The following is a 17114-nucleotide window of genomic DNA, read 5'->3' on the forward strand; positions in this document are numbered from 1 at the left end:
ACTTGCTCTTTCCCCGCTGGAGGGCGGGGCCCCATTTCCAACGGCACTTTTTACTGCCATGAAAACATTATGAAAGGGCACTTTTCACTTCCCCAGATGTGACAGCCCGAAATCTGCCAGTCTGGGACGCTATGCTTTCTAGCTTGCAGATTCGGTGCGTTTCGCCAGTGGCTCACGAGCGCTGGGAGGACGGTCTCCTTTCTCCCACCCCTCGAGCCTCCCCTCCGGAGCTCGGGTTTGGAGTGAGAGCAAATATCTCACCTCCAGCTTTTCCGTGGGACCCGCGAGCTTCCCGGATCAGCACACCCACTCCGCGCTGCCCCACTGCTGGTACGTCAGCGATTGTAGCGATGAGTCCATTAGCGAGAGCTCTGCCTGCCTGGTTAGCGCGGGCCAGCTCTTCGCGGTGGCTCATACGCACAATCAGACTCGGCTATGCGATTCAGTTCGCGAAACGGCCCCCCAAGTCACGGGTGTGTATTCACCAGGGTCAGCCCCCTGTCCGCCCCTGTCTTGCGAGAGGAGATTGCTGTCCTCCTGGCGAAGGATGCAATCGAGCCGCTCCCTCCAGCCGAGATGGAGAGCGGGTTTTACAGCCCACACTTCATCGTGCCCAAAAAGAGCGGTGGGTCACGGCCAATCCTAGATCTGCGCGTTTTGAACCGCTGCCTGCACAAGCTGCCGTTCAGAATGCTCACGCAGAAGCGCATCCTCCGGTGCGTTCGTCCTCTGGGTTGGTCTGCAGCATTAGACCTGATGGACGCGTATTTCCATGTCTCCACTCTTCCTCGCCACCGACAGTTTCTGCGGTTTGCGTTTGAAGGTCGAGCTTGGCAATACAAAGCCCTCCCCTTCGGGCTCTCTCTGTCTCCGCGGGTCCTCACCAAGCCCGCGGAGGGTGCCTCAGCGCCCCTTCGGCTCGCGGGCATCTGCATACTCAATTTCTTTACGACTGGCTGAATTTGCCCTCTCTTTTGATTATGCACAGAGTTGATTATGCACAGAGACAAAGTGCTCTGGCACTTCCACCTGTGGGGGTTTCAGGTCAACCGAGAAAAGAGCAAACTCGCCCCCGTGCAGAGGATCTCTTCTCTCGGGCTGGAGCTGGACTCGGTCACCATGGCAGCGCGCCTCTCCGGAGAGCGCGCTCCGCTGATGCTGTACTGTCTGAGAGAGCTCGACAGTAAAATAGTGGTCCCACTGAAACTATTTCAGAGGCTCCTGGGGCATATGGCATCCGCAGCCGCTTCATGCCGCTCGGATTATTCTATATGAGACCACTTCAGCACTGGCTTCACGATCGAGTCCCCAGACGCGCATGGCACGCGCGCGCACACCGAGTCTCTGTTACTGCGCTGTGTCGCCGCGCCCTCAGCCCTTGGAGCGACCCCTCGTTCCTACAGGCCTGGGTGTCTCTAGAACAGGCGTCCAGTCTTGTTGTCGTTTCAGCAGACGCTTCCAACACGGGCTGGGGGGCTGTGCGTTGCGGGCATGCGGCTGCGGACCTGTGGAAAGGTAACCAGTTGCATTGGCATATCGCCTGGAGCTGTTGGCAGTGTTCCTCGCTCTCCACCGTTTTTTTCCGGTGTTGGAGCGGCAACACGTGCTGGTCAGGACGGACAGTACGGCGGCGGTGGCGTATATCAGCCGTATAGGGGGTATGCGCTCTCGCCGCATGTCTCAGCTCGCCCGCCGTCTGCTCCTCTGGAGTCATCCGCGGCTGAAATCGCTGCACGCCATTCATATTCAGGCAAGCTCAACCGTGCAGCCGATGCGCTCTCACGGCAGCCTTGCGTCCTGGAGAATGGAGACTCCACCCCGAGTCTGTTCAGCTGATATGGGCGCGATTCGGGGAAGCCCAGATCGATCTGTTGCTTCCCCCGAGATCGCTCATTGCCAGTTGTTCTTTCCCTGACCGAGTGCTCTCGGCACGGATGCACTGGCTTACAGCTGGCCTCGGGGCACGCGCAATACGCGTTTCCCACAGTGAGCCTGCTCGCGCAGTTACTGTGCATGGTCAGGGAGGACGAGGAACAGGTTGCTGGCTGCGCCCCTCTGGCTCAACCGGACCTGGATGTCAGAGCTCTCCCTCGCGATAGCCCTCCCCTGGCAGTCCCTTCGAGAGAGCACCTACTCTCTCAGGGACAGGGCACCACCTGGCACCCTCGCCGATCTTTGGAGATTTTTAGACGCGAGGAAGACTTAGGTAACCTCCGATTGCGGTGGCTAATACCGTCACTCGGGCTAGAGCCCCCTCCCCGAGCGCGCCTATGCCCTGACGTGAAGTCTATTCACTGAATGGTGTGTCTCTCGCTGAGAAGACCCCCGTAATTTGCCAGATCAGCGTTGTGCTTTCTTTACGCCGAGAGAAGTTGGAGAGCAGGCTGTCGCCCTCCACACTCAAGGTTACGTGGCTGCCATCTCCGCTCTCATAACGCGGTGGCTGGCAGCACCGTGGGAACGCATAACCTCATCATCCGGTTCCTCAGGGGCGTTAAGCGAATTAATCCACCCCGCCCCCTCTCATGCCCTCTTAGGATCTCGCCCTCGCCGCGTCAGATCCCTTCGATCCTCGACTCAGTATATTTCTGTCCCTGAAGACAGCTCTGCTGGTCGCGTTGATATCGATTAGAGGGTCGGGGACCCGGAGGCATTTTTCGGTCAGTGACTCGTGCCTGTAATTGGGCTGGCTTCTCTCACGTCCTGAGACCCCGCCCGCGATATGTGCCCAAGGTTCCTACCACTCCGTTTTAATACGAGGTAGTGAGCCTGCAAGCGCTGCCCTCGGAGGAGGCAGACCCAGCCCTTATTTATTGTCCAGTTTGCGTTTTGCGTATTATCCGGACCGCACTCAGAGTTTAGATCATCTGAGCAGCTCTTCGTCTGTTATAGCGGTCGGCAGCAGGGAAGTGCCGTACCGAAATAAGTTCCCACTAGATTGTGGATGCCTTTCTTTCACTATCAGAGCCGAGATGAGCCGCGTCCCCCGAGAGCGCGTGCGCACTCCACTCGGAGCTTCGCATCCTCTCGAGCGCGCGCACGCGGCGCCCCTCTAACAGACATCTGTAGAGCTGCGGGCTGGGTGACACCCAACACATTTGCAAGGTTTTACAATCTGCGAGTGGAGCCGGTTTCCTCAAGGGTATTAGGTAACCCTTGGTGATTGAGGAAACAATTCGGTAGGGTGTTGAAACACGCTTGCTGCGCCATTTTCCCTAACACGGAGATACGTGCGCCTTTTTATCTGTCAGTAAAGTTCCCCGTCAGGTGAGCCCTGCAGATTCCTCCGTGGCCCCCAGCACTGACTCAGCGGAGGAGTCACTTGCTGGCCCACTACGTTGTAGGTCTGCCCGCTGGTCAGCCCGCGTTTTGGGTAAAGGTGCCTGCTATGTGTGGTCCCCACTAGGTGATCCCATATGCTTATTCAGCCACGGTTAAGTCCCCCCCCCTGGGCGGACCCGTGTCTTCCCTCCCCGCTAACCACTCTTTTGCTATGCGTACTCCCCCTTTTTAGGGCTAGTCCATATGTAAATTCTGCCATCTATCCCCCCTTGGGTAACGGATGGCCTCCGCAGCGTCCTCCCTATCGGGATTGCACGCTTCCCAACGTACTGTCGTATTTTCCTAGAATTATCTAGATGCTCACGACTTCCCAAAAAATATATATAAATCCGTAAAACTTCTGTTGAAGTAGGATAAATTAGGGCCAGGGACACGTTGGAGGACCGCGCCCCCCATGGTGTGGGTGCGTCACGCTTGCTTGACTATCTCCTCATCGGTGGTGTTGGTAAGGTGCAGTCATTATGGCGCTTTCAATGGGCTCCCAATGCGTGGATTTTACAATCAAATCCACTTATAGTGCTGAAGTTCCCCCCGAAGGGGAACGTTCGAGGTTACTAAAGTAACCCTTCGTTCCCCGAGGAGGGGAACGGAAGCACTATACTCCGTCGCCATAATGACTGTCCCTTAGCTGTTGAAAGTCTCTTCAGCTTAAAAAGGATAGCGTCTGCTGGCGCCAGGTGAGCTTATATACTCAGTTGATTGCTTATGCCGCTCACCTGCGCAGGCTTGCGCTGCCAATTCATTCTTAATTGGCCCGTTCAATACTCTTTCAGACGAGTAGCTTCTGAACCGAACCTCCCAATGCGTGGATTTTACAATCAAATCCACTTATAGTGCTTCCGTTCCCCTCCTCGGGGAACGAAGGGTTACTTTAGTAACCTCGAACGTTTTTGTGTGCAGGTGCTATAGTGCTTTCCCAATACCTAGGGTGAAATTGTAAAGCCCTTCCACTTTACACTTGGTTTTAAGGGCCAAGGGGAAGGGTAAGGGGTTCATAAATAGAATTAGGATTGGGCCTTAATGTATTCCATGTAATGTAAATATGCAACCCCTTATATCACTTTAAAACTACAGCTATGCATGCATCAGTTTCAGTCTCCATTTCTGCAACAGTGTACCCAGTGACAAATGACAGAAATGACAAACATATCGCATAAACAGAAAAGTTGCATTCATTCCAGTATCTCGGAGCATTCTTTTAACAAATGCATAAATAACACCACACCATGTTCTGCCTGAGCTACAGATCCTTTTAGAGCCGTGAATAAAACCGGTATCAAAGGATGAGGACATTATGACGTCATGACCCAGTTCAATCCCTCGGCAAAGACTGCATCAAACTCTGCAAGAATCCAGGCTACTGCAGTTTGGAGAGCACATCTGACTCACTCATGTTCTCAAAACAACCCACGGGAGAAGATAAAACAACGCATCGCAGCTCCATTTGATTTATCCTACGGGTTAAAATCATTAGTAGCTAATTAAAGCGCACCACACACCTGTCAGAAACAGCCTGGCATGGGCCATATGTAGCGCAGATGCTGAACTACCCCCTCCTCAAAAAAACCTACCTTCCTTGCACTCCAGCGCAACCCGGGACTCCAGGTTGTCCATCTGCAGCTGCAGGCGTTTGAGTGTGCGGTCGGCGTCCCGCGTCTTGCGCTTGTAAGCGATGAGCACAGCGATGATGGCGATGAGGAGGACTCCTCCACCTGCTCCGATGCCGATGATGGCAGGCAACGTGAGAGTGCTGTCCGAATAAATGTGAAGCATTCCGGGGGAATATTCCAGACCGCCGACAAGAATCTACAAAAAGAGATAAGCAAACAATTAAAGTCCAAGAATAGGACTGAAAAAAGAGTTAATATTGTGTTTGATTCCCATGAGCTTGGAGGACTGCATCCATACATCTCTGCAATGACTCAAATATATTATTAATAAAGTGTGGAAGTGCTCTTGCAGGACTCCCAGAGTTCATCAAGATTCTTTGGATTCATCTTCAATGCCTCCTCTTTCATCTTACTCCAGACATGCTCAATAATGTTTATTTCTGGTGACTGGGCTGGCCAATCCCGGAGAGCATCCCTAACAAAGCTTTTTTCTCATAAATGTAAAAATATAAACTAAAATACTAATTTTTGTTCTATAGAGAGACAATTCTATCACAAAAAATAAGTTATATTGATTTATAACTTCTGGACTTTACCTTCATAATGCTGCTAGCCACTGATTTGAAATATATAATTCAAAATTTCAGTTAAAAACGCTTAATGTTTACGAACATTCCACATTGCCAGATTATGAAAAATCACTTTTATAAGGTGTTAAAACACAGTTGTGTGGCAACAGTATGTGAACATTACCAGCCTCTCATTTGAATATGAAATGGCAGCCACCAAAACCGCACAATTACCATCAAAGCCTAAAAGCGGAAGTGTCAAAATTATATATATATAGAAACATATATATATATATATATATATATATATATATATATATATATATATATATATATATATATATATATATAAACAATAAAATTGTTGCTCAATAATCTTTATTTCAGGTGACGGGGCTGGCCAATCCAGGAGAACATCCGTAACAAAACATTTTCCTCATAAATGCAAAAATATAAAATAAAATAAAAATTTTGTTCACAAAAAAATATGTTTATGTTGATTTATCCCTTCTATCTCTACCTTTAAAATTCTGCTAGCCACTGATTAGAATTCTATAAATCACAATTTCAGTTAAAAATGCCTTACTGTATGTTCACGAAAGGAAAGCAATTCTATGTTGCTGGATTATGGGAAAAATCAACAGAAAAATCAAATATGTTGGGTAAAACCTGCCTTTAAAGGGGAATTTAAAGCGACAGTCACTAAAACGGCACAATTAGCATCAAAGCCTAAAAGTGGCAATTTTAAAAATTAAAAATATATGTATTTGTTGGGTTTTTGAGCTGAAACTTCACATACACCAGTGTTGCTCAAACTTTTTCTTATAAATGGCTACAAACCAAACTTGATTGAGAGCTGTGGGCCAAAGTTAAATATTCCAAACCATATTACACTAAATTTGCCATGGGTAATGTCCTCATTTATTTGCTAATATTTAAAAATAACTAGAAAACATTGCTTTAAACATGCCAATCATTGATCTAGTGTAATTTTTAACATTTTATAATGAACTTAATAGAGCAGAAACATAAATAATTCAATTTATAACACACTAGAGTTCAATGCAGAATACACTAATCGAACTGCTCCTGCCTTTGTCTTGATTTGCTCCACGTTGTCTTGTGCATGTCAACTGACTGTTTCCATTTTAAAAGTCTGAATACTAACAACATTTAATTAAAACATTAAAAATAAACTAAAGGGTACATTAAATAAGATCAAGTGATGATCTCTGTCAAAGGCAATCACCCCAACCAACTCCCCATCATACTCCCTCTCTTTTCAGATGGCATGGTGGGCCAAACTAAAGGTTACCATAGGCCCTATTTTGCACTTCTGACATACACACTCAAGGACATCAAAGACTTACTTTAAACTTATAGAAAAGGGATAATGGGTCCTCTTTAAGACAGAACTAATAAATGTTTATGATGATACTCCGGTTCAAGAACTCAATTTGACATTGGTTCATTGCTGACACTGCTTTCTCAGAGCGTACAGTCGAGCCGAGCGATGAGTTGATCACGGACCCTTCAAATCTAACGACCCGCTGGCTTTAGAGGGCCATAATGAGGGCTTTTGATTGGCTGAGGGCACTCACACTGTTTCTTCTTGAATGAAATCAGCTCGCAATTAGAATTAGCGTAGAATTACACACTTGTTTGACACGCTCATGTTGCGTTTCTCCAACCGGTGGAGAGTGAACAATCGGCTCTCCGTCAGACAGCGCGACCACTAATCCACATCAAATGACTTCAGAAAGTCACTTTGGCCCAGGTGTGAAGGCAATTAGGCAGAAATCAGCAGGTAATAGAGGTCTGGTTTGAGACGGGGTCCGACTGAGGCGTGGTACCAGGAACTCTGGCTTGCGCTATTCACGGACCAATTAAACGCGGCATCCAGCCGTCTGTCCTAACGAGTTTCACCTTTCCGCGGCTGCTTGAGTCCTGCGTGGCTGCATGAATTATTGAGACTCGGTGATAGAGGGGAACAAAGTGAATCCTGGAGCGCTGTCGATATGTGTCAGGTCATTAGCTGAGTGAACTCTCAATCCCACCATGTCTCTCTTTCTCCATCTCCTTCATTCTTTATTTCCTTTTCTTATGAGTGTTTCTACACATAAGCTCGACTGAATAATCTGCTCTTTGATGCACGCAATCTTTGTTTTCCGCAGAGCTTGTGTTGATCAATCTAAACAGGAAGGTGCTGGATTAAATAAGGGACCATAACGAGCACGTTTACATAATATCGAAAGGTATGGATTAGGGTTTCGCTCATTCACACCACATAATTAGTCCTGGATTTTATTAGCATTGATTTGCTGTGATGCCATTGATCAGTTCTCTAAGTAATTAGTCTGATGGAGTTTGCATTGAGGTAATGGTATTGGCAAAACGTTAAGCAATTTAATAATTCAAAAGCAGATTCTCTGAAGACAATCTGAAGGATCCCTCGAGCAAAGGTCATGTCATGATATGATGTGTGCGCTAATGCACACTAATGCAGGTTTTCAGGAAATCGTATTTAAATAAATTGATTCAGAAGTGATTTTTTGATCGGCTATACAAGATGTACGAGTTGACAAACAAATGACTTTTTAACAGTTGTTACTTGTTTAAATATAAAGGTAATACTTTAGTTTAAGTAAAAATTCACACTAATAACTAATAGTTATTATTAAGATGACTATTAAGATTTATTAGTAGTTACAAAATATGATATTATTCTACATTCCTAATCATACACATAGTACCCATCTACTATCTTAATAACTATCATTGCATAGTTCCTCCTGGACCAGGCTGTATCCTGAGCAGATGCTGGGGTGGTCATGGAAGAGTGGAGAGGATGAGACTATGTTAAACTGCTTTGATATAATCAACATTGTAAAAGCACTATAGAAATAAAGATGAATTGGATGGTTTTTTTTTTTTTTTGGTATTAGTATTAGTTTTGATGATAATGTAATGTAAATTTGTCCTTTTATTTGTAAGACAGAGGGAAGAATTACCTTTAATGGGGATCTATGTAAACAATAAACAATATTTTAATAAATAAAATATAAAATAATAATAAAATAGTCTTTGTACTTGCATTGTTATACTATTAAATTATAATACTAGCATTATACAGGGTGGGCCATTTATATGGGTACACCTTAATAAAATGGGAATGGTTGGTGATATTAACGTCCTGTTTGTGGCACATCAGTATATATGAGGGGGCAAGCTTTTCAAGATGGGTGGTAACCATGGTGGCCATTTTAAAGTCGGCCATCTTGGATCCAACTTTTTAATAGGAAGAAGGTCATTTGACACATCAAACTTATTGGGAATTTCACAAGAAAAACAATGGTGTGCTCTGTTTTAATGTTACTTTATTCTTTCATGACTTAATTAGAAGTTTCTGACCACTTATAAAATGTGTTGAATGTGCTGCCCATTGTGTTGGATTGTCAATGCAACCTTCTTCTCCATCTCTTCACACACTGCTAGCAACACCGCAGGAGAAATGCCAGCACAGGCTTCCAGTATCCATAGTTTCAGGTGCTGCACATCTTGTATCTTCACACCATAGAGAATTGCCTTCGGATGACCCCAAAGATAAAAGTCTAAGGGGGTCAGATCGGGAGACCTTGGGGGCCATTCAACTGTCCCATAACGACCAATCCACTTTTCAGGAAACTGGTAATCTAGGAATGCTCAGACCTGACACCCATAATGTGTTGGTCTACCATCTTGCTGGAAAAACTTGACGTGCCAGATTCAGTGCATTAAGAGGGAAACACATCATCATGTAGCAATTTCAAATATCCAGTGGCCTTAAGGTTTCCATTGATGAAGAATGGCCCCACTAACTTTGTTGTCTGAATTACATTAAAACCAAGCACACCATTGTTTTTCTTGTGAAATTCTCTATGAGTTTGATGTGTCAAATGATCCTTTTCCTATTGAAAAAACAAAAAGTCAGATCCAAGATGGCTGACTTCAAAATGGCCACCATGGTCACCACCCATCTTGAAAAGTTTGCCCCCTCACATATACTAATGTGCCACAATCAGGGCATTAATATCACCTACCATTCCCATTTTATTAAGGTGTATCCACATAAATGGCCCACCCTGTATAATGAGTGGCATAAAATGACAGTAATACTGTTTATCACACACACTTTGGTGCAATATATCATACAACAAAAATCAGATATAGTGACAGGCCTAGATATATATTATTCGATTTGAGGTGTTACTCACGTCAGTACAATAAGCTACATGCGAAAGGTTAATACTTCGGTACAGGGTTTTGTTCAAATGACTAACACCAAGTATGAGCAATAATAACAGGGATGCTTTTTTTGAGCTGTAACCATTAATAACAGGCTTTATTATAAAAGCAAGGCTGAACGTGCTTCAAACTCTCCATCTAAGCATATGTCAGGGCTTCTTGAAGGTTATGAAGGACTCCTGTCTGCTGTTTGTAATAATTGTTTGAGCTGCCGGGTGAGCAGATAGCAAGATTATGTGGGAAATTGCTTGTATCAGCTCTCCCTATAATCCTAATAAGCACTTAATGTACGGCAAGCCACTTCCAGTTGACCTTTATGTTTTCCGTTTTAGCATTAAGCTAAAAAATGGCCACGCGGCAGTGGCTCATTACAAGATTGATTAAATAAGACACACAATGCGCGTTAGTCTATGCAAAGCAAACATTCAGCATTTTCGCAATCTTACGGCCATCCATTCATTTTTCTGCCACGTTTATTGGTTGATATTCAATAAACGGGAGTCGTAAATCCTCTGCCGCTGCATTGGGAGGTGAGTGTGTTTTTTGTGCCAGGTGGTTATTGATTAGCCGTTTGTAATGCATGATGGGAAAACGATGCTCACCATCACTCGCTGTTCTCCGGTCAGATCTGGCGAATCGCAGAGCAGCTGAGATTCAGAGACTGTTAGCAGGCAGGGCGTTTCTCCGATCGTCACGCTGTAATTCAGACGGATGTTCCCAGGCGCAGGAGGAATCAGGTTCTTGCCCTGTTGAAGAAATAAAGGCACCAAAAAGTGAGTTGCAAAAGTGTATGGTATCATTTCTTGCATGATGAATTTCATGAAATAAAGTCAAACAGTTATTAATTTTGTTTATATATCAGGGTTTCTGCAGGTTTAATCAAGTGAAATTTAAGACCATTATAAATTAAATTTTAGACTTTAAACAGGGCTAAACACTAAAGGTTATTTCTAATAGCCCTGTTGCTTTCCACAAAAAAACTCTAGTTGTAGACACTTTTTTTTCAACATTATATATATATATATATATATATATATATATATATATATATATATATTTTTTTTTTTTTTTTTAACTGACAATTTTAACATTCCTGAAAGTTTATTTATTATTGAAACAATGACAGAAATAATCAAAAATATACATTTGTTGGCTTTTGGTCCAAATTGATTGAGTATAATGTATCATTTTGTGTGTTTCAAGTGATGTGTTTCTCTGTTATTATCATGAGTAATTGTTTTTAGTTTTCTTTAATTTGATTTAGAGAAATTGCTGTAAAAATGTTGAACAGCTATTGTAAATTGTACCTCTTTGCAATAAAAAAAAACATAAATATTAAAAAGAAAAGGTTTTCTTGAGATGGATTGTTGGTGAATGGATGGATGTCTGCCCAATTGGGAAGCTTTACTTGGACAGAGGAAAAATAAGACCTGTTTAAAATTATTTAAAGTATTTCAGTGAATTTAGGATTTTATAAGGCCTAAAGTTTAAAAATTTAAGACTTTTCAAGTCTCTGAGGGGACCCTGAAATATGTACGTTTTGTACTATGAGTTTAAACACATTTAATGTAAATTAAACACCAACTGTTCAACATTTACAAGTTTGTTTTTCACATTTAGTATGTTTGAACAGTCCAAATATACATATAAATTTATATATATATATATATATATATATATATATATATATATATATATATATATATATATATATATATATATATATATATATATATATATATATATATATATATATATATATATAATAACAATATATAAAACTTAAACAACTGAAACAACACGAGAATGATGATGATAATAATTAATAATAACAATAAACTAATTTTATCAAACTATAAAAATTGGGCTTAAAAAGCATTATTTAAAAAATAGAACTTAATAATAATAATTAATAATATTATTTTGCTTGCATTATTCCATTCATTCACAAAAGAAATGTATATAGATTTGCAACAACAACAACAACAACAACACAATAATAATAATAATAATAATAAAATCACTGTATTAAGACATGGTGTACTATACAGTATGTTAGTTTAGCTTTATTAACAAAAAAGAACTGAATAATATGAAATAATACCAACATCAACAAGTCAATTAATATTAATAATAATAATAGGTGTGACGTGGTGGCACCGTGAGTAGCACAATCGCCTCACAGCAAGAAGGTCGCTGGTTTGAGCCTCGGCTGGGTCAGTTGGCATTTCTGTATGGAGTTTGCATGTTCTCCCTGTGTTCACGTGGGTTTCCTCCACAAATCCAAAGACATGCGGTACTGGTAAATTGGGTAAGCTAAATTGGCTGTAGTGTATGTGTGGTTGAGTGTGTATGGGTGTTTTTCCAGTGATGAGTTTCAGCCAGAAGGGCATTCACTGCGCAAAACGTGCTGGATAAAATGCCGGATAAATCTGTTGTGGTGACCCATGATTAATAAAGGGACTAAGCCGAAAATAAAATAAATCAATAAATGAATGAATAATAATAATAATAATAATAATAATAATAATAATAATAATACAACCATTGTATCCAGGCATGTTGTATTATACATATATTTTTAGCATGGAAATTATTTAAAATATAAATAAAAATAAATAAAATAATTTAATGATAAAATTAAGAATGAAAAAATTAAAAACATTATAATTTTTCCTTGTATTACGCAAAAATAGAGAGGCATGTAGTATTATATGAGTTCACTTTCCATTATTTATTCATTCCTTGGAAGATACCATATTATTATTCTAATTATTTATATTATTCTCATCATTTTTTGTGATTTTATAAAGAGAAAGTAGAAGCACATTAAATTCAGCCAAATGGAAAATGGGTAAAACGTCAATTAGGGATGATGATGATTGATTATGCCAAAAGTCTTGCCTTCAGGATGATGGGTGATCCTGGTTTGACCTCCAGAATCCCGGCATTCCCAAGAGGTTCAAAGGTCGGGTTGGGATAGTAAGTGAACGGAGTCCCGTTGAGGATGAGGAGGGCAGAGACGTGATCCAGGATGAAGCCGAACTCGTCCGGGTGAACGCCGCTTTCTGGAGCCTCACGTTTAGTGTAGATGATGCCCGGAGCCAAGCACGTCATCACAGAGTCATTGACCAGACTACAGATCTGCAGAAGAACATTCACATCAGGTGCAAAGAGACTGACGTTCATTGACCAATCAGATGGTCCATTTTATACAAGAAAATGTACCAATTGAAATTAGTGTTGGGCCCCTTATAGTAGCATTGGGGGCTCCAAAAGTGTGTGGGTCCTTAGAATCATCCTAACTGGCGCCCCTGTTAGTGCATCATCATTTAGAAGCAGCATGAGTGATGTAAACAACAGGCTGGTCAGAAACTCACGTTTGTGGTCTCCACTCCTCCATATTTGGCTCTGACTTTGGGCTCCTGAATGGTGAGCAGGTTGGTTCCTGTGACCGTGAGGCTTGTGCTGCCGCTGTCAGAACAAACAAACAACATCTCAGTTACACGGCAGACCTCAAACTGTGCGTGCATGACTGTGGCTCAGCTCCAGGTCAGAATTTAGGCTCTAGTAAAGAGGGAGTGGGAAAATTATGTCTTTCTTAATGCGTTCTATGATCTGCACTTTACGCAAAATTCTAAATATTACTAATTGGAACTAAGAAAAAAGCTCTGAAGCCAACAAATATTCAAAACAAATAAATTTTACAAAAAAAATTCAATAAAAATTATACTTGCATGTAATTAGCCCTTTCAGTTTTGAAATATTTTGATTATTTTATTAAATCATCTCATTTATTTTGACGATATAATATTTGTTTAACGTATTTATAACTGAAATGAAGAAAAAAAGCAATGCAGTTTGTATTTAATATTGATTATAGATGTTAAAAATAAAATATAGGAACAAAAAAAAAAGAAATTAAAAACCAAAGGAGACATGTTCTTATACATAATTAACAATTGTATAATATTCACAATGTCTAGTTGTTATTCAAACATCTAACTCTAACTTTTCTGATAAATATTTGAGATGATTTGGATTGAATCAGAGCCACAGTGTGTGTTTGTACAGGTATATGTGGTTTACAGGGACACAAAGGTTGCATTTACACTGCAGATCTTGATGGTCAATTCCGATTTTGTGACTGTATCCGATTTTTTTATGATCTGCTTACATCATCTTTTAAAAGTGACTCGTATACGATCGTCTGCATTTACAAAGCACACGGCAAAAACAGAATGAATAGGAAAAAAAAGGGTGCTGACTAAAAGCTGATAATAAGAGCGCTCTTTCCTCTATTCCTGTATGTAATCTGTTTGCAGCTTTTGACGAGATGTTTTATTATAGTTTATGACAGAAAGGTTCTCATTTGTCCATCTTCTTTTGATATATAGGCTTTTTTTTAAAAACCTTTAGGCATCTTAATGTAATGTCCATGGCGTGATTTATGCACATAATGTATGCACAAGTTTTTTATTAGTTTATATTGGTTACGTGGCGGACATTGTGCTCTCTCGCTCTCATTAACATGCTTGAACACCTGTGCTATATGACAATATAAAAGCTGTTTAAGTCCTCGTGTATGAGATTTAAGGTTTGGGACTCTGCTGAAGTCTGTTCAGAATTGGAGGTGTCAGACTTGACGTCATTCGCTATGGTTTTTAATGGCGCGCGACTCGCATTGACAGGTGAAAATCCGATCTACCTGCTTACACTGCAGACATGAGAACACAGATCCGATTCATATCGGATAAATTTCCACATATGAACAAGGCCTGTATCTGATTAGAGTAAATCGGAATCCATGTGATTTGTTCCTGCTTACACGTACATGGGCCTTGTCCGATCTGTGCCACATAGGAGAAAAAAAAATCAGAATTGAGTCACTTGAACAGTGCAGTGTAAATGCGGCCAAAGTTGTAAAATCATGAGTAAGACTTAGGCCCCGTTTACACTAGTGCGTTTTAGTTTTAAAACGGCGTTTTAGAATGAAAACGACCCGCGTCCACACTCGCGTTTTGCCCAGCGTTTCTGAACTGCTCTCCGTTCACACCAAAACACTGAAAACGCACATCAAGTGACCACACACACACTATTTGGCAAAGCTGCAGCTTATCTACCCAGATGAGAGCTCTGCTTGTCGGACTTCTCATTAAGAATCTCCCGCTGGATCTAATCTCACTATATTTGCTGAACGTGATATTTCATTTATGTTGTTGTCTTTATCTAACGACATGTTCCCTGACTTTGGTCATTGGAATCTATAACTTGTTCTCAGGTAACGTGTTTTGGCTGAGCGCAAAGATAAGTTAATGATTAATGTAAGTACATTCTGTATATTGACTGATCGCCTTTATTTCCTATAATGTATAAACTTATTGTATGTTATATTTTTATAATGGCCATTATCGGTTATTAAAACTGATATTCAGCAAATCAGAGGGTATGTTTCGTATTTTCACTGAAATTGAAAGGAGGCAGTTGTTATCGGCTCCGTTTTGTTATAAATATCCACACAGTGAAGTTGACGCTCATATATGCAGCACGACGCCTTAGCATTTCTGCTGCCTGTTTAGTTGTTAATATTAAAATGAATAGGCAGTTCCTTATATCATGTTTACATTTTATTGTTGAGAAAGTGAAACAACGTAGCCAGGGTGATGTGAATGAAGTTATAAAGTACACTGTTCCCTTTGAAGATTGACGCGTGTCCTCGGTATAGTCTGCTTTTCCATATCAAACTGAAAAGAAGAGACTGCAGTCTTGATCAAACTTGCGAAGTCTGAACTTACACGGAGAAGAAGCAGGACTGAACTGTGTGTGTTAGGCTACTTAATATTGAGGAAAAGCCCCAATCAGAGAGGCGAATGTCTGCAGCCCCGCCTCCGTTTTCAGATGTCTCCGTTTTCCATCATCCATACTGAGACGGAGCAGCAGCGTTTCAGAATGAAAACGGCCTCTCCAGCGTTTTCGAAACGCTACGTTTTCGGCGCTCGAGAACTCCGGCGTAGTGTGGACGGATGGCTTAACCGTAGCAAAACTTATGCGTTTTCAAACTAAAACGCATTAGTGTAAACGGGGCCTTAGTTGATCTCTAATAAGGTGGTTTACAGGGTCAAACACCTCAGGTCTTTGTAATTCAGAACGATTCAAAATAGTACTTAAAGAGGACTTTTGAAATTCAAATTTTGCCACAGGGTTTCTGCAAGGGTTGGGTTCAGGGGTAGGGCTATGTAATAAGAGTTTTTTTACAGCATAAAATAGATTACGCCTATGAAGTGTCCCTGTAAACCATGTATACATGCATGTGTGTGCGTGAGGTGCTGTTGATGTACTTGATGATGCTCCAGTTGGGCTCGATGGTGGAGATATTTGGGTCTTCAGTGTAGATGTAGCGGGTGTCGCTGGTGATCTCTGCTTTATCAATAAACAGCTTCACAGATGAAGGTCCAGATCCTGAAGCTGATGGAGGCGTCACACACACAATCTCACGCACCGTCCTCCTGCAACAAACAGAGGTCAACCACACATAAACAAAGATATTTGAAGCCTTCAGAATATATAATAACAACACTGCATGTACAGCTTCATCAATCAATCAATCAATCAATCTATCTATCTATCTATCTATCTATCTATCTATCTATCTATCTATCTATCTATCTATCTATCTATCTATCTATCTATCTATCTATCTATCTATCTATCTATCTATCTATCTATCTATCTATCTATCTATCTATCTATCCTCACTGGCCACTTTATTAGGTACACCCGTTTGCTCCTCGTTAACGCCAATTTCTAATCAGGCAATCATATGGCAGCAACTCAATGCATTTAGTCATGCAGACATGATCAAGATGATCTGCTGCAGTTCAAATCGAGCACATGGCATGGTTGTTAGTGCCAGACGGGCTAGTCTGAGTATTTCAGAAACTGCTGATCGACTGGGATTTTCACGCACAACCATCTCTAGGGTTTACAGAGAATAGTCCGAAAAAAAAAAAAAAATCCAGTGAGCAGCAGTTCAAAGCGGCAAATGCCTTGTCGATGCCAGAGGTTAGAGGAGAATGGTTAGACTGGTTCCAGCTGATAGAAAGACAACAGTGACACAAATAACCACTCGTTACAACCGAGGTCTGCAGAGGAGCATCTCTGAACACACAACACATCTAACCTTGAGGCGGATGAGCTACAGCAGCAGAAGACCACACCGGGTGCCACTCCTGTCAGCTAAGAACAGGAAACTGAGGCTACAATTCGCACAGGCTCACAAAAATTGGACAATTGAAGATTGGAAAAACAT

General features: G+C 41.8%; 1 protein-coding gene across 2 annotated transcripts in view; it reads right to left on the reverse strand.

Moving 5' to 3' along the window:
- plxna3 (plexin A3) overlaps window positions 1-17114 on the reverse strand; it is a 355788-nt gene that overhangs the window by 39278 nt on the left and 299396 nt on the right. For both annotated transcript variants that reach the window (XM_087263713.1, NM_001098489.1), the window contains 5 exon segments: window positions 16144-16311; window positions 13186-13279; window positions 12710-12949; window positions 10408-10551; window positions 4914-5148 (listed from right to left, as the gene is read on the reverse strand). In XM_087263713.1, coding sequence (XP_087119839.1) covers window positions 4914-5148; window positions 10408-10551; window positions 12710-12949; window positions 13186-13279; window positions 16144-16311 — 881 coding nt within the window.

Source organism: Danio rerio, chromosome 8, assembly GCF_052040795.2.
Source record: "Danio rerio strain M-AB ecotype USA chromosome 8, GRCz13ab, whole genome shotgun sequence".
Classification (NCBI taxonomy): domain Eukaryota; kingdom Metazoa; phylum Chordata; class Actinopteri; order Cypriniformes; family Danionidae; genus Danio; species Danio rerio.